We start from the raw sequence: 23,464 nt of genomic DNA on the forward strand, positions 1-23,464 counted from the left end.
GCATCATGTCCTACACTGTTGGGTGGTAGTGGGCCTTTTAATTTTGTTTCTACAATTCCCATTATGTCCGGTTCTTTTTCAAATAATCATTCAGCTCATTCAATCCTGTTATTAATCCATCTATATTTGTGTAAGACACTCTTAGTTTTCTGTCACTTCCATTGTGTTCTCTGTTTCCCTTTTGTTTTTCTCTTGTATGTCGAACCGCCTTAGTTTCATATTCACTACTCTCCAATAGAATCACTCTTTCTCTGACTCCGTTCTGCTCTCGTTTTTTTTTCTTAGCTTCAAGTCTTTTCTGCTTTTCTTCTTCTCTTTCCTCTATATTCATTTCCCTTTTTATCCATACCTTTTTATATTGTTCACTTGTTGCTAGTTTCCCTGTTTTGGATAAGATATTCTCTGCCGTCGTTTGTGACCTGAATTTAATCTTAATTGGTCTGGTCTTATCTGTACTATACTTTCTAAGCCTGAATTTTTCCTCAATTTCCTTCATAATTTCTGGTTCATCTTCCTGAACTAATTTTAGTAAACTGCTTACTTTTTCATTTTCCTCATTGGTTCTTGAGGTTCTATCTGGGTTATGTTTCTCTTCCATTCCTAATATAATTATACATTTCTTTTTATCAGCTAAGTCTCTTACTATATTCTCCTTCTGTCTCATCACTTTAATAACTGAGTCTTCAGTTTGTTTTCTCATTTGCTGTTTATTTATGTCAGTAAATGCAACTTTACTGTTTTCTTGAATTGTCTTCCATCCCTCTCTGTTTTCTTTATTATTCATCTTTAACTCTTCATTCTCCTTTTTTACTTCTTTTAACTGTCTTTTTAGGTCTTCTATTTCCTTAGTTAAGTTTTTGTTCGCCTTCTCTAGTTCTTCCAATTTTTCAACCCTCTGTACAATGTTGTTAACATGACCGAACCTATGCTCCCAGTCCTCGATCATCTTATCGAACTTCTCTTCTAGTCTTGTCAGTCGGGGGGGGGGTTGTGTCCCTCCCACCCTCTTTAAATCCCTGGAAAATATTCTCATCACTTTCTACTGTATTGCTCTTATCTATGCTTCTAATCTTTACATTTTTATTAGACATTTCGTCGTCACTCAGTTGGTCGGGGGGCCGTTTTTTGGTGTTTACATTTCGTTTGTCTGCCTGGGCCAAGTCTTCTCCTTCCTCATTTCCTTCCATTTCCCTCAGCAATCCCTCCCCTTCTCTTCTTTCCCACTACCCCACGAGCAATTTCCCCCCACCCTGTAAATACAATAGGCACTTCCTTTGCTTTGGGATCCACGAAACTTCACTTTTCTTCAGAACGTCCTCTAAGCCGTCCGTTCGTTGAAGTGTGTGTTTGTTTTGCGGGAGGTAAGGGATAGCAGCAGGGTGGCTTTAATAAATCCGGGAGGGGTGCTGCACCTTTTGGTTTCCTTTGTTATCTATTTTATTTGCAGACTGTGGATAGTTCTCCAGCCAGGTGGAAATAAGCCAGGTTGTATATATATATATTTTTTTCTTTTTCTTTTGCTCCTTCCCCATGTTGAGTAAGCAGAGTAGATCCTAAATTGGGCTACTCGGACATCAAGATGGCTATCAAGTTGTAGTGCTAACCTATATTAGTACAGTGACCACTAGACTTACACCATAATGAGTCTTCCAGAGATCACCTTCTATGGTTCCTGCTGTCATACACCACCACTGAGGAATTTTCATGGGTTTACTCAATCCATTCACCCATAGATCTGTGAGAGACTTGGGGCAATGGAATGATTTACGGGTTTAGTAAAAAGGAAGAATGAAGGTATTGTTAGTATATTAGGAGGAAAAAGTATTACAGTGACTGACAATATTGTCAGTTATTAAGTTACTACCTCATTCTGTGCATCGACTTTCCTCATGGGAACCAATCCCAGGTTGCACCATGTGGTGGCAAGGCAGCAGTTAAATTCTTGTCTCATAGGGGCAAAGAACCTAACCTCTGAACTTTAAAGACAAAGAGATTACATCCTAAGGAGTTTAGGCGAAAGAAGCTTCCAGGATAACTCCGAAGACAGATTTTTTCCCAAACAGTCTAGGTGAGAGAATAATTTTTGTATGAAACACACTTAGTTCATATTTTCCTTTTATTTCATCCAGTGAAACCATCACCAGATTAACAGGAATAAGATAATTATATTACAATATATTACACAAGCTTGTTCTCCCTCTTCTATTTTCCTTCCTTGCAATTTTCGTGAAGGTAGGCTACTGCTGTTATCTTACTAAATTTGCTAATCTCTCCTCATTCTCTTCACATTTATTATCCTTTAGTATATATAAACCTACTTTGACTCATCTTTTCTTTTCATGCATAATCTTCAAAGGAACATTCATTAGAGATAACTTGTTAATTCATCATCAACATGCTGTCTGACAATTGCAATTCTTCCTGTTTATTACAAATTTATTTAGTACGAGTGCACTTGGCCCTGGAAAAAGGCTAAATCTTGATTTAACACACTATGGACAAAGGCACAGAATTCTTTTGGCTCTTACCAGGTAATTCTAATTTGTGATAAAGGTCCCCATACCCTAGGGCAGGGTCATGGTTCCTCTTTCCGTTTCCTAATACATGTGCCATTTTGAAAACATTGAGGTTGTTTTCAACATCCCTTAACCCTTTCACAACAGTAACACTTTTACAGAAATTCTTCTAGCTAATATCAAATGTGTTTATGCAGTACTGGGGAAATTCAAAGACAAAATGAACCTGAGATAAATGAAGGCCCTATTTTGGCTGAAACCAGTTGCTTCACCACATACATCACAGGGTATCATCAAGAAGAAAACCTTGGAAATTCATAACCCTAATGAAGATATTGGGATACTGAAATTTAATATACTTACCCCAACACCCTTCTCTTGTATTCATTTCACAATACCCTTCCCATTCCCCACTTTTTTTTTTGCTACAAAATATCTTAATATTTTTTTTTTACATTTCTGTTACCATAAATCATCACTGATTATACAAATAAATTTCCTAGTGCAACTCTGGCTCCCTCTACAGTTCTTCCTTTATTATTTCTTTCCTAATATACATAAAATTTTTCTTCAAAATTATCAGTACAACCAGTAGTCCTTTTTTCTATTAAATTCTTCAATCACTATTCATTTACACAGCACCCTGAAAGAGAGGAAAAGAAAAGAAAAATATCATAAATATAATATATATGGATGTATACGTACATCTATATAAATTTATGTGTACAGGAGATTTTCTCTCAAGTATATTTTACTAAGCTAAAAAGCCCTCTGTGAGGGGCACCGTCCTAGCCTCCCAATAGGGTGGAGTGTGTGACGTTAAACCATATCATCATCATCATATTTTACTAAGACTTCATGATTGTAGAGTTTCTTGTCTGTGTTTTCTCTGTCTAAGAGCATTTTTTTCCTTTCAAAGAATTTTATTAACAATGTCTCCAAACTTTTGCCATACCGCACAAAATAAATTTGTTAAAATGAACATATTTTCCCACCTCTTGGTGCTTCTTTAATGTCACTCTCCACTTCCTCTACCCTCTCACCATTTACACTCTCCACCTCCCTGCCGCATTCTCTACTTGTACAACTCATCACCTTACATCTGCCCACATTTACTTTCCCTTTTCTCCTCTCACATACCCTTGCAAATTCTGCCACTAGCTGCCTTTGATCCTCCTCCGACCCAGCCACAAATAAAGTGTCATTAACCCCTTTGATACGATGACGCCTACGTAGGCGTCATGAGGAGCAAGTGGGTGTGTGAGGATGCCAATGTCAGTGTCTTGATTATATTTATTGTAGTTGTACCTGTGTGACCCCCATACTCTGTAAACTGGCTTCATCATATTTTCTATGGTTATCAAAATTCACGGGTGAAAGAGAGAATGAGCAATACAGCGGTGACTTTATTTTTTATAATGCGAGTATTATGACGCAACATTGCACGTCTGGCAGCTAATGCTGCCCGCGAGATTTTGGCCCGGAGTGAAGGGGTTAACAAATAACAACTGGTTCACCTCCCACTCTCCATTTTCACTAAATCTCCAATCCCCTGCCCATCACCCTAGCATTTACCAACTGTCTCACTCTATCCATGTACATGTTAAACAACCATGGTGACATTACACAAACCTGGCATGGCCCTACCTTCACTTCAAACTAGCCATTCTAACCATAACACAAACTTTATTACTCATACTTTTGACTGAACCTAACAACTTTCTCCTTATCCCATATATCTGCCACACCTACCACAGTGACTTTTGCCGACCCTGTCATAAGCCTTCTCTACATCCATTTGATCCACACATCCTCTTCCTTTCCGAAACCCATACCGTTCTTCCCCAATTACTCCTTTCGTTCCCTTTCTAATCCTTTTTCATTGGCCAATTATTACAAATGGGAAAGGGCAAATGGTATACACTTGACCCTTGATTTAAGGTATTTTTTATTCAAGGAACTCCATACTCTAAGTAACTCCACGTTTAAAAAGTTCATTACATGATATTCAACTTTTTTAATATGATACTTCTTAAATCACTCAATAGACCAATGACAAGTACCTACATACGGTGGTGCCACAAGATGGGCAACAATGTTGCCCATATTCAAAACCTGGCAACCCCCTCGCCTCCATTAGGGTCTGACACATGGTCTCTGGACCAGGCCCAAGATCACTGTCTATCAACTTGAACTGTACGTCTCAGACTTTTTCATGCATGGAGAACTGACAACCTGCAACTGCTCCCATTCCCTAATCACTTTCGGCCAGTGATATGGAAAGAGTCTCACACTATATATATATATATTTTTTTGTGACATTAAACCATATAATAAACCCACACTAATGCAACACAAAAAACACTATGAGGTTTCTCCTCTGAGGTCTGTGGGAGGAACCAAGGACCATTGGCCCCCACAGTGGGGCTGCAGGATTTCCACTGTGTGGAACTTTGGGTAACAACTGAATTATTAAATCAGCTATCCCTTTAATGAAGGGTTTCGTGTATGCTTACAAAAACTCTTCAATGAGGAGCATATCCTAAGAATAACCCACTGGGTTATTTTCAATATTCTTACATACTTAATTACATACATCCATACATATACCAAAGGCCTTTTCCCCCTACACAGGGGGTAGCCAAAAAGAAAAAGGCATAGAAACCACTCCCACCCATTCCATTTCCTATATATTCCACTCCCCTCCACCCTCCCTCTCATCTTGGCACCTCCTGGATGACGGGTCATCCCTGCATCCTGTTCACTGCCCTGGGTCACAAGCACTGTTGCAAGACACAGCACATCCACATACTTAATACACAGTGTCACACATCCACAAACAGAGCACATCCACATACTTAATACAATCAACATTATCACATTTTTACCTAAAGAAGCATAGTGGTCGGCTTCTCCAGGAAGTTTTTGAAGGCTTTTAGCCACTGGGCTCCTACAGCTCCATCTACTGTGCGGTGATCACAACTCAATGTAACCGACATCACCTGAGCAACCTTGAAGCTGAAAAGAAGTAACAAAACATTAATTTTCTTGATGAACCAAGATTAATTTGCTACTATTCCCACTCTCCCTTTAAAAAAGAATAAATAAATAAATAAATAAAAAAATAAAATAAAAAATAAAATAAATAAATAAATAAAATACAATCTCTTCAAATGATTTACAGGCTGAACCAGTGGGTGTGGTCTCTTACAAGAGAGAATTCAGGCAACAGATTGACAATTTGCATTCCACTCGATGTTTAATGTAAAAATCAGTTAAGTAACCTTTGATGCTGAAACAAATTCATAATTACCTTTTTATGACTTGAATTCTCTGTATGGAATACTGACAGTACAAGTTTTAGGCAACATTTACCTTTATCTCTGTTCCCTTTCCAGCTTTAAGACAGTACCAACACAGAATAGGCCTGGCCACAGATTCAAATTGCCCCAAATGCAACCACCACACAGAGAACACCTCATACTACAGTGCCCCACACTAATCATCTGTAAACAATACAATACATCTTCCCTAAATGATTTATGGTTAGGCTCAGAGGGTGTTGCTGATTACCAGAAGGCTGCTGATCTTCTGCAACAGAGACCAGGGGTAACGAATTGATTGATCCCCTTTCCTAAATCCTGACCCCTCAATCAATCAAATAATAAACCAATATAAATACCATGATAATGCCCAGCATCATGTAATATCTCCTCAAATTCTTGGGAAGGAAAAGTAGGGCATCACAGCTAACCTTCACAGCAAACACTTGACTAATCTCATACTGTCCTTTGACAAAATGTATCACTCACCCTTTTTCACTGTCTTCATCTGGCAGCACTCTTTTCTCTGTGCCTCCGACTGCCAAAATGCATGACTGAGGAGGGTTGATGATCGCTGTAAAGTTCTTAACGCCAAACATACCAAGGTTGGAGATAGAGAATGTGCCACCCTAAAATACAAAAGTTTCTGAATCAGAAAGACATAGTGACAAAATATAAACAAATGTAATGATAGTAATACATACATATACCAAGGGATTTTACCCTCCCTCCCTCTTCTCTTGGCTCCTCCTGGATGACAGGTCATCCCTACATCTACATCTCACCCACTACCCTGGGTCAGAAGTAATGCAGCAAAACAGCACATCCACAGCAAGGCTGCTTCAATTATTCGGCACCCCCCCCCCCCTCTCTGTCCTCTCAAGCAGAAAAAGAGAAGACAGGGAGAAATCCCTTTGGGCTGCATCAAAACATCATTCACACTTACTCCCTCCTCCCACCCATCCCTTCCACACATCACAGTATCATCCATACACAACCAGTCTCCATTCACCCCTATCCTCTCCCTTCCTTCCTCAACAGACATCCCCCTTTTACCCCATCCATCCATCTCATCCTTGATCATCCCTCATGTTCACTCCCTCCAGCTCTGCGTTCCACACCTCTTTTACTAATCTTTCTTTGCTTATTCTTTCCATGTGTCTAAACCCTCCCAATACTCTTTCATTATCCTTACCTCCCAATACATTAGAAACTATTTTGACACACCCCTATGGACCAGAGGTACACACAATTTGTCTGAGTAAAATCTGCACTGTACTGCTTCTGACCAAGGCAGTGGGTGTGAAGCAGAGATGGCCCTTCATCCACAAGGAACTAAGATGACAAAAAAACAAAAACAAATGGGTGTTGGATGGATGTAAGATGGGTAAAGGGTGGATGCATGACTTGGCTTGTTACTTCCCTTTCTTATAAAAGGGAAAAAGCCTTTTAGTCTATAGATTTGTTTACTTTACCTTGGCCACTCTTTATACAGGAAATTTAAGGATCTTTGTGTCCACTAAAGACGTATTTTTTCTTCCTTACCTGGAATTCATGTGGCTGAAGCTTTCCTTCACGTGCCTTTGCAGCTAAACTCTTAATATCTGTTGAAATTGTAGCCAAACCCTTTGCATCAGCCTTGAAGACGATGGGGGTAATTAACCCTCTATCCGTGCTGACAGCCACACTAACATCTACATCATGATACCTGCAAGTGAATGCAAACTGGTCAATCTTCAATCCAATGTTGACTTCAGCCTCACTGACACTTTCAAGCCTACAGTGGCTAGTAAGTGTTGCCAAGCCCTCACAAATACAACAATAACTTGTAATTTGAGCATCTGAGACTGAATAACTTCGAATCTAAACAAATTCTTTTGGAAATTTGCCCCAGAAGTCAAACTTTTCTCAGAACTCGAATGCAAACAAAGTCAGCTGTGTCAAACAATACTGCATCCTACATGTATCCTTGACAAAAAATATTCTTCCCAGAAATGAATTAGGTAGGGTCTAAAGATTACTGCTGACTCTTGTTGGACTACAGGTTTCCAGTCAGTGAAACTCCAGTTACCCTTATTCAGAGGTAACTAAAACCTTGCATTAGAATAGAAACGTTCAAATGCTGTACACTAAAAGATAGGTCACCCTCCTTGTATACAATGATGGTATGTGGAACAAGGAGGATGAGAGGAAATAGAAGGAAAGGTAGTGTGTGGTGGAATGATGAAATGAAGAAGGTTGTAGATGAGAAACCAGGATTCAGGGACTGGCTGCAAAGTAGGACAAGAGAAACCTATGAGAGGTACGAAGAAAAAATAAGAAAAATAAAACATAAGATAAAAGAAGCAAAAAGGAGACATGTAAAATGGGGAAGGAGTATGACAGAAAATTTTGAAAGTAATAAAAAGATGTTTTGGAAGGAAGTTAAGAGAGGAAGAGGAGGAGAGTCAAGTAGAGAAGAAAAAGTAAAAGGTGCAGATGGACAGATGTTGACAGAAGAGGAGGCAGTAAGTGGAAAGTGGGCAGTCTTTCACAGAGCTGTTAAATGCAGAGGATAGGGAGGGATCGGTGGTAGTAGTGGGAGGTGCTACGAAAATGGTGATGGGAGAGGAGAATGGAAGACAAATAAAGATGAGGTGCAAGTTGACAGTGGACAGGATGCAGGGATGACCCGTCATCCAGGAGGTGCCAAGATAGGAGGGAGGGGAGTGGAATATATGGGAAATGAAATGAGTGGGGGTGATTTCTATGCCTTTTTCTTTTTGGCTACCCCCCCCCCCTGTGTAAGGGGGAAAAAGCCTTTGGTATATGTATGTATGCAAGTTGTTTTGAAAATGATGAGAGCAGGTAAGGCACCTGGGTTTGATGGGTGCCATGTAGACTGTCTGACAAAGGGAGGTACAGTAATAGTGGACTGGCTAGTGAGGTTCTTGAGCTTGAGTCTAATGGAGGGTAGAGTGCCACAGGACTGGGCAAGGGACTAGAGATGGTTAGAGAAAATAGAGAAAAGTGGAAGTTGAGCCAGTTGTTGCTTGATGACACTGTGACTGTGGGCCAGACAGGGGATTAAGGGAGTTAGTGACAGAGTTTGGGAAAGCATGCAATAGGAGAAAGTTTAAGGTAAATATGGGTAAAAGGTGATGAGATGTATAAGGGGAGAGGTTGGCAACAAGCTGGAAATGGATAGCTTGGTATTTAGGGTCACACATGGCAGGAAAAGGAGGAGTGGAGGTGGAGGTAAATTGTAGACTGAGAAGCAAGTAAATGTCTTGGGGGGGGGGGTGATTGAAGAGTTTCATGAGGAATATACATTTGGGAATGGATGCAAAGAGATTATATGAATGGGTGATTGTGCCGATGGCACTGTCTGGGGCAGAGAGGAAAAATTTAAATGTGTGATAGATGAAATGTCGGAGATGGTGTAGTAAGGGTTACTCAGAGTGAGAAACAAGGTGAAGAGGAGAGCTGGGATGGAAAATGAGCCAAAAGATAGGGCTAATAAAAGAGTATTGGGATAGTTTGGACACATGGAAGGAACAAGTGAAGAAAGATTTGTAAAAAAGGTGTGGGGGGCAAAGGTGGATGGCCTGAACTTGAGTGGATGACCAATAATGAGATGGATGGATGGGTTGAAAGGGGAATGTCAACTGATCAGGAAAGGAAGGCAGGAGACAGGGCGAGTAGAGAATGGTTGTGTATAGATGATGCTATGATGTAAGGAAAGGAGGGGGTGAGGGATGGGGGATAGTGTGTAGTTATGTGTGAATGATATTTTGACTCAGCCCTGTCTTCTCTTTTTCTATGTGAGGGGACGCAAAGGAGTGTGTGTCTGTGTATGTGTGTGTGCACTTACCTAGTTGTATTCTACGGGAAGGGGAGCTATGCTCATGGTGTCCCATCTTTGTATCTTGCAACATCTAGTTTTTCTTAAATTCATGTATGGTATTTGCATACACTATTGTTTCATCCAATTAGTTCCAGACATCCACTACTCTTTTAGTTGGAGCTCAAGTAGTATGTGTTCACTTTTCCCAAGTGGTGTCTTGTATTCAATTTTATTCACAATTTCAGGCTCTGATGTAAATATTAAATCTAGTCTCGACAGTTCTTTGTTATTTCTATATTTGGTATTTTCTTTTACCCATTGAGTCATTGTGTATTCAATGGTTATATCAAGTAGTATGCTTCCCCAAAGGTCCTCTCCACCCTTCACTGTCATCTCCCAACATGTTTCTTTAGAGTTAAACTCACCCATAATTACTAGTTTTCCTTTTTTCAACATTTCATTTAATGTATGCCTTGTGTCTTTCAACATTTTGGATTGGTCACTCTTTCCAAGAACGTGTTTTTGGGGGCACATAGATTACCACAAACTGTGTGTGTGTATGTGTATATGTGTTTGCTGATTACGTAAAATTGCCTTGTTGTATTTTGCTGCAACATTTCTGACACAGGGCATTGGGCAGGATACAGGGATGATTCATCATCCATGAGGAGCTAAGATGAAGAGGAGGAAAGGGTGGCACATGATAGTGGAATGGATCGAAGTGAAATGGATGGGAGTGGGTATATGCCTTTTGACTTTGCTACCTCCCTTGTAAAGGGAATAAACCCCTTCGTATGTAGATAGAAAAGACATGCAAGAAAGAGGAATGTGAGGAAGGTCATTTGACAACTGGGATTAACTTACTCCCTGATAACAGTGTCCAACCATGAGGAGTTACACTCTGGAACCTTCTTGCTGGCCAAGGCAGAAGCCTTGACAATGAAGTCATTGACTGAGAGCTTGATACCTTCCTTCTCAAGTAGAGCATTGAACTCTCGACGCAACTCAATGATGTGATCCATTTCTACATCTACACTCAGATAATAGTGCGGGATTGTCTGTAAAAGACAAATGGCAATATCAATCAATAGAGTATAGATAGACAAATAAATAGTACACTTAAATGAAAGTAGTATAGATGGTAGAGATGACAGATGGTCTTAACATCCATAAAAGTAGTGTAGATAATATATAGTACAAACACAAACTACATACACATACCAAGGCTTTTTCCCCCTTACAAGGGAGGTAGCCAAAAAGAAAAAGGCATAAAATCATTCCCACCCATTCCATCCCTGAATACACTCCACTCCCCTCCACCCTCCCTCCCATCGTAGCACCTCCTGGATGACGGGTCATCCCTGCACCTTGTCCACTGCCCTGGGTCAGAAGCAGTGTCGCAAGACACAGCACATCCACAGCAAGGCCGCTCATTAAATTGGTGACCCCCCCTCTCCGTCCCCACATGCATAAAAGGAGAAGACGGGGAGAAATCCCCTCGGGCTGCGTCAAATTTTGATCACACACACTACCTCCCCCCCCATCCCCCCACCCATTCCACCTTAGACATCACAACATCATCTATATACAACCACTCTCCATTCACCCCTGTCTTCTGTCCTCTCCCGTCCTTCCTCAACAGACATTCCCCTCTTCCCCAAAGCCCCCTTCACCCCATCCATCCACCTCATCCTAGGATGTCCCCTCATGTTCACTCCCTCCACATCTGCCTTCCATACCTCTTTTACTAGTCTTTCTTCACTCATTCTTTCCATGTGTCCAAACCATCCTAATACTCTTTCATCAACCCTATCTCCCAACTCCCTTTCCACTAGGCTTTTTCCCCCTTACAAGGGAGGTAGCCAAAAAAGAAAAAGGCATAAAAACATTCCCACCCATTCCATCCTTAAATACATTCCACTCCCCTCCACCCTACCTCTTATTTTAGCACCTCCTGGATGACGGGTCATCCCTACACCTTGTCCACTGCCCTGGGTCAGAGGCAGTGTCGCAAGTCACAGCACATCCACAGCAAGGCCGCTTCATTAAATCGGCGACCCCCCCCTCTCCATCCCCCCCTGCATAAAAGGAGAAGACGGGGAGAAATCCCTTCGGGCTGCGTCAAATTTTGCTCACACATACTACCTCACCCCCCATCCCCCCACCCATTCCACCTCATGCATCTCAACATCACCCATATACAACCATTCTCCATTCACCCCTGTCTTCTGTCCTCTTCAAATATAAATACGATAATTGGAAAGCAAAGATATAGGTTAAGTGGAAACTGTAAACTAACTTGAGGCTAGGTATGATAAAAATTGAAGAGTGAGAGATGTGTACCAATGGGTATTGTTTTTTTCCTGTATACTACAATTAGGTAAACACATAGCAACACTCGCCTGTTTGGACTCGCAGAGTCTTCTGGCAATAACACCCCTGATATTGGAGATGGGAATGTCAGTATATGCAGCCCCAGGAACTGGAGCAGGGATCACTAGTGCTGGTGCTGCAGCCTTCGGGAACAAGAAGAAGAAAAAATAATTATTGACAATGATGTGGTCAAATATGAAAATTTCACAATCTACAGAGGATCTTACCCTTCAACAAATAAAACAGGCTTCACACAAAAAAAAAATTCTTCAATACCTCTAGTATCCTAAATGTGCAATGAAAAAAAAAGTGGAGTTATCTTGTCCTTGAGCAATATAAAACAAAACTAAACACATGATTAGTAATCAAAATCTAGGCAACAAAATGCAACAGATGATAGGGATGGCAACCATTACCCAACTTTAGTTAGAAAGTTGACAGAATCAAGAGGCTCAATCTAAAATTACTCGTCTAAAACAAACCAAAAACTTTTACTGAATAAAAGTCAAAACTTACAGCAGCCACTGCCTGGGCTCCAAACTTTTCCACATCTGACCCTCGGAGCCAATCTCCTGAGCTGTAGCCAATGCCTGATGTTTGGGCCACACTCTGGATAACAACAATGATTGCATTTGCAACATCAACAATGATTGGAGTCAATAGTATACTATCACATTTCATGTATCTATGTCAGACATACAAAACTTATCTAAATATCAGGGTAATGATTGTATCACCTTAGCAACAGTTATTTCAACAACATAAATAATAAAGCAATAATAAAAATAAATAAATGCACAAGTCACACATACAAATATGCGGATATAAAACGAATTATATTCAGACAGATTAACAAGAACACGAGATCAGTGTTTATGACTAAAAACTTTCTTCCCCTTATAACAGGGGTGGCCAAATCAAACCATACACCTACTTCTAACAAAATCAAAAACCTTTTTAACATCTCCTCCCATCTCAACACCTTGGGGATCTATGTTTACCCCATTCTCTGTCACACCCCTTACATTGCTGCTTTGGTGAAAGTATTCTCCCTTTGGTTCCTCCAACTGCTTCCTGGTATCAATAAGGATTTTTTACCTCCCAAAACCCATCATAACTTCAATAAAACATAAGTAGAGGAATGGCCATACTGCATTAGTGTGGACTTAACTTCAATAAGGCTGCAAATCTTCTGCAAGAAAGATCAGAGGCAATGGACTGATCGATTAAGCAAGATATTACCACTGTCAAGAGCTGTCACCCCAAGGTGTTAAAGAATGTTAGTGAAACCTAAAATTCTGTGCATAAAACTTTATCTTAAAGCCAATAGCCCATACTGGTATATTGACTGCATTGTGACATGCAGTTCGTACATTTCGGGCACCCCTAGAGACCGGAGTCGCACATCAGTTATTTATGTTACAACACTGGATTTGGAAATGGATTCAGAAAATATGTGGGATAGGAGTATGCTTTCATTTAGTCAACCCTTTCATAAGGAAGAACAGACCTTTTGGCAGGTGATGTAAAAAGCTAAGATCTTTTGTTTCTCAGTATCAACTAAGAGTTTCATTTGTCTATCATGCACACACAATCATACACAATGGAAAATATCATCACACAACCAAACAGAACAGAAACTCAAGTCTCTACTTACAGACAAATCTAATCCTTTTTCTTCGGCTAACTTTTTGGCAAAGGGTGAAGCAAACACAAACCCTCCTGTCGGAGCTGCAGCAGGAGCTACTGCTGGTGCTGCTGCTGGTGGTGGGGCTGCAGGGGCTGGTGCAGCTACAGGAGCTGGAGGTGGAGGTGGAGGAGGAGGTGGAGGAGCTGCTGCTGCTGCAGGAGCAGGTGCCGCTGCTGGAGCATCTTCTTCAGATGGAGTAAAATCCTTAAAGGCTGCTATGTCACCTTCGTTGCTTACAATGATGCATAAGAGCTGAAGTAGCAAATAAATAAATAATACTTTAACTGCTTGTGCCTCTCCAGGACATAGTCAACACTTGCATCTTGAAAATACACATGGGAACAAACCAGAATAACTATATAGTTGGAGGGCAATGGGTGAGGTGCAGGGATGACCCATCATCCAGGAGGAGCCAAGAAGAGAAGGGGAGGGGTGGTGAATAGGAGTGGAGTGGGTGGGGATTTAATGGGTGGGAGTGGAATTATGCATTTTGACTTTGGCTACTTCCCTTGTATGTATGTATGTATGTATGCATGTATGTACTTGGAGGATATTAAGAAACACACAGATCCCTCAAATCATGAAATTGACTATATGAGGAAAACACACATATATCAAAGGCTTTTTTTTCCCTTACAAGGGAGGTAGCAAAAAAAAAAAAAAAAAAATTCCATCCCCTCATACTCCACTCCCATCCAACCCCTTCCCTCCCTCTTATCTTGGATCCTTCTGGATGACGGGTCATCCCTGCATCTCGCCCACTGCCCTGATCAGAAGCAGTGTCACAAGACACAGCACATTCACAGCAAGGCCACTTCATTAATTTGATGAGCCCCCTCTTTAATTCTTCATGCAGAAATGGAGAAAAATCCATTTGGGCTGAGTCAATTTATTTTTCAAACATACTCCGTCATCCCCATCCCCCACCCACTCCCCCTCATGCATCACAGCATAATCCATACACAACTATTCTCCATTCACCCCTATCTTCTGTCTTTTCCCATCATTCCTTAACAGACATTCCTCTCTTTCCCAATGCCCCTTTCACCCCCATCCATCCATCTCATCCTTGGCCCCCCCCCATGTTCATTCCTTCCACACCTCTTTTATTAATCTCTCTTCACTCATTCTTTCCATGTGTCCAAACCATCCCAATACTACTTCATCAACCCTATCTCCCAACTTTCTATCCCCATTCTCCTCCTCACCTTCTCATTTCTCACTCTGTCCAGCCTAGTAATCCCCATCATACTTTTCAGGCACCTCATCTCAAACACATTCAAACTCCTCCTCTCTTCCTCTCTTGTGATGAAAAAGTCCAACATAAAGCCGTATTAAATTTAAAGCAAAGTTTGATTAATTGACAGAGATGAGACCCCTAGAATGTACATTCTTTCCTGAATGTTATAACTTGGTAAATATACATGAACTCCTACCTTTCCGACAGGAATGTCCTTGGTTCCTGCAGAAACAATAATCTTGGCAAGGAACCCTTCCTCTGGAGTCTCAAATCCCATTGTTGCTTTGTCTGTCTCAATCTCAGCCAGCAGGTCCCCCTCATTCAGCACATCACCTGTGATATTTGTAAACATACTGTATATATATATATATATATATATATATATACATATACATATACATATACATATACACATATATATACATATATACCTGTGTATGTATGTATATGTATATATATCACTTAGTCAAAATGTTGTGGCACATTTGTAAATAATAATCATGAAGAACCCACAGTCGGAATAAAAGGAAACTTTAATAGAAAGTGTAACTTCTATATTTCGGCTAATAGCTATAGCCCTCTTCAGGAAGGTACTTTTCTGAAGAGTATAGCTATCAGTCGAAACACAGAAGTTACACTTTCTTCTAAAGTTTCCTTTTATTCTGACTGTGGATTCTTCATGATTAATATATATATATATATATATATATATATATATATATATATATATATATATATATATATATATATATATATATATATATAAAATGATAACCTTAAATAATTATGACAAAATAACTAGATAATACAACTTCAAAATCAATTGACTACAATAAATGCTGAAGTTCTATAAGTTCTATCCATGTATCTATATACCAACAGGCTTCTTCCCCCTTACAAGGGAGTTAGCCAGCTGAGGCATGCACCCACCCGACCCATATCAATCCCAAAAGTCACCCATTTCCTTTTCATCTTAACTTCTTGTGGATGAAAGGTCATCTCTATCCCCTGCCCACTTGCTGAGCCAACAGTATTATAACAAGACACAATACATCCACAGCCGGGCCAGCTGCTTCATATACAGTGTCACAGATACAATCTTCATACAGTCTTCTCTTTGCATGCATCCCTAGTTGCCTATTTCTCATGACTTTTCATTAGCTCTTACAATATTTACTTGTTTCCCTCACTGACCTTCTTTCTTCTCCCATGACACAATGGTGCCCAACTCCATGGTGGGTGAAAGAGCTGGAAGAGGCACTTTGAAGTGCTCAGGAAGATCAGCACCTGAGGCATATTGGCGGACCAGGGAAGGTGGGACGGCAGCAGTTGGTTTCTTTAAGGCTACCAGGCGAGCTTCCACCAAACGGGCTCCTCTGAAATGTTACAATACAAACCATTTTCTAAATCACGTACATATCTTTATGACTAAATCATTCTTATCAATTAATCAACTACCTGTATAGAGTTGACAATATTCAAATTCTAAGCTGTCTAGCTAAACATTAGTGAAAAAGTAATGTTCCCATTAAATCATTCAAGAACCTATCATATTTCATGAGCTCTCTAAAGCCTGTTCAAGTTGACTAAGATCTGTACAGAGTTCCTTTCTGGCACATTCTTTGCATTTATATACAATGTTATCACTGTTTAGCATGTCTTTATTTGGTATTTTGTAACATACTTCCTTGCGATATAATTTCTTGGAGAGAGGGAGATATCACAGTACACCAATTTTCTGCTGAGCTTGCTCTCCACACTATGCCTATTCTGATAAGTTATCACATTACTCCATATCAGTTTGTACGTAATTGGCAGTTGCCAACAAGTCTATCAAAAGAAATGCTACTTTTATCTTTGCTCCATCCATTACTTTCCTTGTTTCAGTTTCTCATCTCTTTCTTATCACTACATCATCTAAGATTTTTCCCAGAGTAGGCTTAGTTTCTGATTGAATTATGTTAATTTTTCAACTGGTACTTTATAATATATGGTATCAAGTTACTGTAGTCTGGTTTTGAGATTACATTAATATAGATTTTTTTTCTGTTTAGATATTCCTGCATGAATACAATGTTTTATTGGTGATAATTACTCAGTTTTTTTGCCTTCGATATATGCTTCTTCATAACAAGTACCTATTAGAGTCCACACAAAATAAAACAGCAAGTTGGATCAAGCATGAGACACACTATATCAGTCACTAGGTTAAAACAGGACATTAAATTTCAATCACTTGAAACAAGATGATGAATATACAGACAACAAATGATGTATAAAATCACAAACAATTTAGTTTATATAAACAAAGAAACTTACATCCAACAAATATATTAACTAGATGCTCACAACACTGTTTGGTATCAAATCATACAAAGACATATACAAATTACAGTCCACACAAAATAAAGCATCAAGAGGGATCAGATGTGATTATAGACACACTACATCAGTCACTAAGCTAAAACAAGACATTAAACTTGAACCATTTGAAATAATAAGATGAATACACATACAATTTAGTTGACATAAACAAAGAAACTTGCTCCCAACAAATACATAAATAACTAGAGGCAGTCGCAACCTAAAATACTACATATACCAAACAAGCACCAACATATTCATGTACTCATCTCCCCCCAACAGCATCCATGAGTGGAATCGTCTCCCATCTCATGTAGTTAATAGTCCCATTCTTAACACTTTCAGAAATAGGATCAACCATCACTACCTCCCTCTCCTTATCCTAGCCCCATTCTAGTCCACATCCTGTCCCCAATACTTAATACCCCCACTCAGCACAGGTAGTGGCCCCCTGTGGGTTACTGTAAAGAAAGACAATCTAAATTATCACATGTACCAGACAAGCACCACCATGTCTATATTGAAATAAACACCATGTATAGATGGAACCTTTATTTGTACGAAATTCTGCTTGTTACAGCTTTTTCTAATACATAGTTGCTAGTACAATCACCCCTTCATAAAAATCCTACATTGAGGAACATCACACGATCTAAGAACCTGGATACAAGAACACCGACAAGACCCACAGAAAATGTTTGGAAGCAGCCATCATACAAGATACCAACACAATTGAACAAAATAGGGGCATGTTCAATATCTCACCCCACCTGATTCATTTAATACCAATTGCCAACAAAATTTTAAGCCTAGTTGCCCTCTAAACTCACCTTTTTCCTCTCAAGGTCGTTGTCTACCCTTCTTATTTTCTTCTTCCTTTTGTTCCTTGGTTGTGAGCTAATGTTCTTCACTCAGTTAACTGTTCCATCTTATCCTTAACCCTTCATGTTCCCAGACATTTGGCCCACCTTCTTCTTAACCTTTCCTAGTATTCAGTGACTCCCCCTCCCCACCTCCCTCCCTACCCCATTCCTCTCATTTATCTCTGTCATGTGTATTACAACTGTATTAGAAAAAGCTGTAACAAGCAAATGTCTTCTAATAAAGGCTCCATTCTCACATGTGTTTATTTTTATAGACTTGTCGGCAACTGCCACTTTCATACAAATACCAATATATTTAAGTGCTAATTCTTCCCCCTGCAGCATCCCAGAGTGGAATAATTACCCATCACTACCTCCCTCACCTCAATCCTAATCCCAATCCTGATTCTAATTCTGATCCCACTTTATCCTAACCCTATTCCTGGACTAAATCCTGTCTCCATCCCTTAATTCCTCAGCTCAATGACCACACATTATACTGCCTGCAAGCGATCTTCTCCAGGTTCCCATTAAGAAAGATAAAGAAAGATTTTATTACATTTCTAATCTACATCAATTGTCTACTTATTTTGAAAGTTGCATAAATCTACTGAAAAAAGACAACTTGGACATCATGCTAATGGACACTATATCAAATGTAGTGGTGAAAGTTGGAAGGTTACTGTAAATTTTACACATAGTCATCTAGTTTAACATGGGTGTCCATTCTTAACTTGTTGGGAAGAGACAATAGGGATATTCTCTATATGGTTTTAATCACAATTTGTAAGAAAATAACTATTGCTGGACCATTACCCCTCCCAGCAGATTACAAATTTTACTGCCCTGTATGTACACATTTTCAATCAGTCAACCAATTTAAATACCACAGATTACTACAAACATCCAAATTAATGAAAAAATGTATTCAGGACATTCACACCTAAGGCTAATTCTGCAGCTCTGAGATATTCTGGCAAATGCTACCTGTTTACCCTCAATTGCAGTGCCTTTAAATCAAATCCTTGGTGTTTTGCCATAATCAAAATATGTTAGTAGTAATTTTATTATTGGAAATAATTGCCTTAGATGGATTTCTTTTAAGAGCAAAAATTAAGGAAAATAAATTGAAGTCCTTCACACAAAGAGAAGTAAAATTTGGTATCAAATTTTGTAGGTAGGGAGATATAAAATTCTCCATTTCCTAACACTTGGTCAACTTTTGCAACAGAAAGCTGAGCCTGAGAAGGCATCCATTATTTTTTTGTCCTAATATGTTAACATGCATCACCCAAAATAAGACATATCATAGGGGTCTAGCACTCTTTTAATATTGCATTATCAATACATTTTAGTTTCTTGAACATCCACAACTTACTTTGGGTCTCTAATGAAAATAACCTAGCATATCCTATCAACCTGGGGTTCTCATTGGGGGTGAAATTCACCCCCAGGGGGGAATTTTGGATTTTCTGGGGGTGAATTGTAACCACAATAAGTTTACGGGGTAAGGAAAGCAATTATAGGTTTTGGCCAATCTGGCCTGTCACCTGGGCTGGAATTATACCAGTGCTGACCCAAGTTAATCTTAGGATTAGGAAAAATAAAAGGATTTTAGTAATATTTGCATAATATTTAGAATGCACATTTTGAAACAAACAGTCTTGGAAAGGAGGGAGGAATGACATTCTGACAAATGATGAAAGGGGTGCATGGGCCAAGCAAGGCTGAGAACCTCTGCTATCAACACTCATTAAAACTTCAAGAATCTGATATCTGGGTTTAACAAAGTCCTGACAACAAATTCCTACATATGTAGAAAGTATTAAATCATTCCCCGAAAAATTAGTTCATATTGTGAATGGGATTCCTTTACACTAGTCTAGTGCAGTCTTATGTCCACCCGTTGCATTGATTGCATGATTGTCCTAAATTCGTACCGATAAGAAGTACTATTCACAGAGCCGAATGAATGACGGGGCTTAAAAAACTTGCTACGACAATAATTACTTTACATCAATGACAATACAATCCAGTTTTAATATCGTGTATAGAGGTAATACACCGTTGCATAGCTTAACCAAATGTATTGAGTAGAATCAGCTGATCGGAAATACAACAAACAACCGGTAGCCGTACCTTAGTTTCTTGCTTACAGCAGCTGTTGCGGACGTAAATGTTCTTTGAATGACCTTTCTGCTCGTTTGTTGTTGATGTTGTCGAGCTGCTACTTTAGGCACGGCTGCCCTAAGGGCTGTAGTAGTCCGTAACATCTCTGGCGAAGGAGATGTGGATGGCCTAACACAGCTTCCACCGCCTCAACTAGCAGACGATAGCAATGGCGGAATAGTAGTGTCTGTGTTGTAGAAAGTGTTTACGTTCTTTTGGGAACAATTCGATTTTTCTTACTTGATATATCCATTTGAACCTACCCAGATATATCACTTTTATATTTCTATTCTAATATTACATGTTTACAACTTTATTTATGCAATGAAATTTTACCACGACAAAAACACAATTTTGGAGGTAAATCCTTCCTGAGAATAACCTTTATTTCTAACCTTACCCAAAAGATAAAACCAGCTATAACAATGTAACCACATTAGACATCCATCATTATTATTATCTCATCAGTGTGTTAAAAACCAGAAAATATTAAATAAACATAAAAAAATAGTCCATAGTTTCATTTTTTTGTGGATTATAGAATGGGAGTGGCTGTACATTCTCTTATTACATCATAAAGGGGTTGCTCTACCCCTACACTGTCACCAATACACACGAAATCTCCGAACAAACTGTCATGCAGTCATCCTTCCCATTAGAGAGAAAAATCGGTTAACTCGTTCTATTTATTGTGCCATACATGATTTGAACGACTTCAAAATGTGAGAGCAATAAATGACTCAGAGGTAGTGAATCGAAATTCATGTTCTCTGTCGTGAAGTGATTAAAATTAAATAAGTTTAACACGGGGTTGGGGGAATCATTAATATTGTTTTTATGTAATTTTTGGGAGGGTGGACTTGTACCCGCTGGACTCGCAGTAATGGTTTTAAACTGGACAAATTTAGATTTAAGAAGGAAATAGGTAAAAATTTGTTTACTAATAGGGTGGTAGACGAATGGAATAGACGTAGTAACCATGTAGTAAGCGCCGAAACTATCAGTTGTTGAAACGATTAGACAACTTTATGGATGGGGATGACAGGTGGTAATGGATATGGAGCTGCCTAGTGTAGGCCTTATGGTCTCTTGCAGTCTCCTTCATTCTTATGTTCTTATGATCTTGCAAATGGTTTGGAACATCTCATATACATTGTTTGTTGTCCATGTAATGCCACTGTTATTGGCTGCGACACCCTGGTTTCAGGGAGAGTGGTCCTCAGCCGCCGTCGGCGCCAGGGTAGTGAGGGTATCTCTCAGCCACAGGCGGCGCCGGAGGGAGAATGTGCGCCCAAGAAGCTGAGAGTTCCATCAGAAGAGACGGTGAGGTGCCGCGCCATCCCCGCCGCGGTGCAGGACCTAGGCGAAGGATGACCGTGGTTCTACAGTACACTCTAGCACAGGGGTTTTCTATCTTTTCCCCCGTTACGTACCACGAGAATCATTACACCATCGAGCCATACCCCCACCTGATACAGAATATAGAATGGTAATGCAGGAAGACTAATTAAATATACAATGGTACTGCAAAGGATTAAATGGTCCAAATTGTAGTGACTTTATTCATCAGATAAGCATTAACATAAAGAATGTACAATGTTCTCTCTCTCTGCAGATTTAAAAGTTTAAGTAGTTTTTCGCTAGTCTCTCAAACCCGTCGCGATTCACGATCTCTAGGTTGAGAACCCCTGCTCTAGCAGATAGTGGAGAAGGTGCTGCTGCACCTCGGCCCTACAGAGTTTGCACCATCCTGTGGACAGTAGACCCCCCCCCCTCTTCTACCCGGAGGCAGGTGGACTGCCTCATATCTAGTGACGAGGTAGTACCACAGCGCTGATTCAGAAGAAATTTGTTCTTGTGGTTGGCCCTGGTCATTACTCCGGCCTTCTTGGTGTTGATGCCCTTGATCTATGTGATCGTGGGTGACAGGGGGAGTGTGATTTTGCTAAACCTCGTCGCCGCCTTGGCAGCAGGATCCCCAACAGTGTTCCTTGGAATCCCGACGTGACAGGGGATTCAGTCGCAGACCCTCTATGTTGGTCCAAGGGGTGCAGCGAGTGCTGGGTTGGTGTCGTTAAGTTGACGTCATCCGTTGTCTTCCCGGACCGGATGACATCAATAACACCTTTCGAGTCTGTTTGGATCACGACTGCCCCCTGTCCAACAGAGAAAGCGTTGAGAGGGCAGCCAGTTCCGTCTAAGAGTAGAACTTCCGTCACCCGTGGGGGTGGGGTGGTTGGAGTGGTGACGGACCTTATGAAGACGTTTGTTATGGTTTTCGAACGTAAATTGTGTAATCAGAACCAAGATCTAAGAATATAAGGTCTAACCACTTCCGACCGAATTTCGAGGGAGTTGGCGCAGCGGGCCCGTGAACGTCACCTGGCTGTTCAAAGTGGGGTTAGCGGGTCCTATAGCTGTCAGTTGAAGTTGGTCCGTCGTTCGAAAATGACGTCGCCTTCGCTCGCACCGCTCCACTCAATTAGTTATATTCTGACAAATATTATATAAAATATATATATAAATATATATAAAATATTATAGTTCCTGTCTATATATATGAATATATAATATATATGATATATAATATATAAAATATTATAGTTCCTGTCTTCCTTGGCGTTTCACAGTTTTCTTCAGTGTATCACAAAGAGAAAATGGACGCATCCAAACTACGTCAGAAGCTGCGCAGAACTGCTCCAGCGGTTAGACCTGTTTACTTAGACCACTTAGACCTTGATCAGAACCAACTCCCATTTCATTACGGGGATATGAAGTGTTGTATAGGAGATCGAACCTTTTCTTCCGTTAGAAGTCTTCCCCTTAAGAATGAATCTTGTAGTATTACTCAATCGAAGAATTATAATTTGGGCTGATTAACAGTGGTTTATTCCAAAGGAATATTTAGGGTATAGTACGTGTATTGTTGGTCTTGGATCACATGTTGGAACTCGGTTCATGTATGGCCCGATCTATACTCTATATTTATGGTTAATGTTGTGATCGTGCACACACACACACACACACCTGACGGGACCTCAAACTGGATACATAAAGAATATAGGAAACAACTAGCCGACAAGATTCACAGTCTTTTCAC

The 23,464-nt window shown here is 40.0% G+C and overlaps 1 protein-coding gene across 2 annotated transcripts; it reads right to left on the reverse strand.

Moving 5' to 3' along the window:
* Positions 1-2,102: 2,102 nt before the first annotated feature.
* muc (dihydrolipoamide S-acetyltransferase muc) lies at positions 2,103-20,569 on the reverse strand. Of its 2 annotated transcripts, XM_076202195.1 has the most exons (11): positions 20,335-20,569; positions 16,163-16,344; positions 15,165-15,301; positions 13,696-13,980; positions 12,555-12,647; positions 12,068-12,181; positions 10,530-10,723; positions 7,385-7,547; positions 6,329-6,468; positions 5,405-5,534; positions 2,103-3,159 (listed from the first exon to the last, which is right to left on the reverse strand). In XM_076202195.1, the coding sequence occupies exons 1-10, from the start codon at positions 20,466-20,468 to the stop codon at positions 5,405-5,407; spliced, it is 1,572 nt and encodes a 523-aa protein (XP_076058310.1). In that variant the 5' UTR covers positions 20,469-20,569; the 3' UTR covers positions 2,103-3,159. The 2 variants fall into 2 exon arrangements, with proteins under 2 accessions (XP_076058310.1, XP_076058311.1); XM_076202196.1 differs by lacking the exon at positions 12,555-12,647.
* Between the last annotated feature and the right edge of the window lie 2,895 nt (positions 20,570-23,464).

This window comes from Oratosquilla oratoria, chromosome 18 (assembly GCF_046742065.1).
Source record: "Oratosquilla oratoria isolate Oo_2021 chromosome 18, ASM4674206v1, whole genome shotgun sequence".
Taxonomy (NCBI): Eukaryota; Metazoa; Arthropoda; class Malacostraca; order Stomatopoda; family Squillidae; genus Oratosquilla; species Oratosquilla oratoria.

Bases quoted from the DNA above. Each gene is read 5' to 3' on its own strand.
- muc (XM_076202195.1), bottom strand. From the start codon at position 20,468: ATGTTACGGACTACTACAGCCCTTAGGGCAGCCGTGCCTAAAGTAGCA. The intron at 15,302-16,162 runs GTCAGTGAGGGA...CAAATATCACAG, and splicing joins GTCATGGGAGAAGAAAGAAG to GTGATGTGCTGAATGAGGGG. The intron at 10,724-12,067 runs GCGAGTGTTGCT...TGTCTTTTACAG, and splicing joins GACTCTGCGAGTCCAAACAG to ACAATCCCGCACTATTATCT.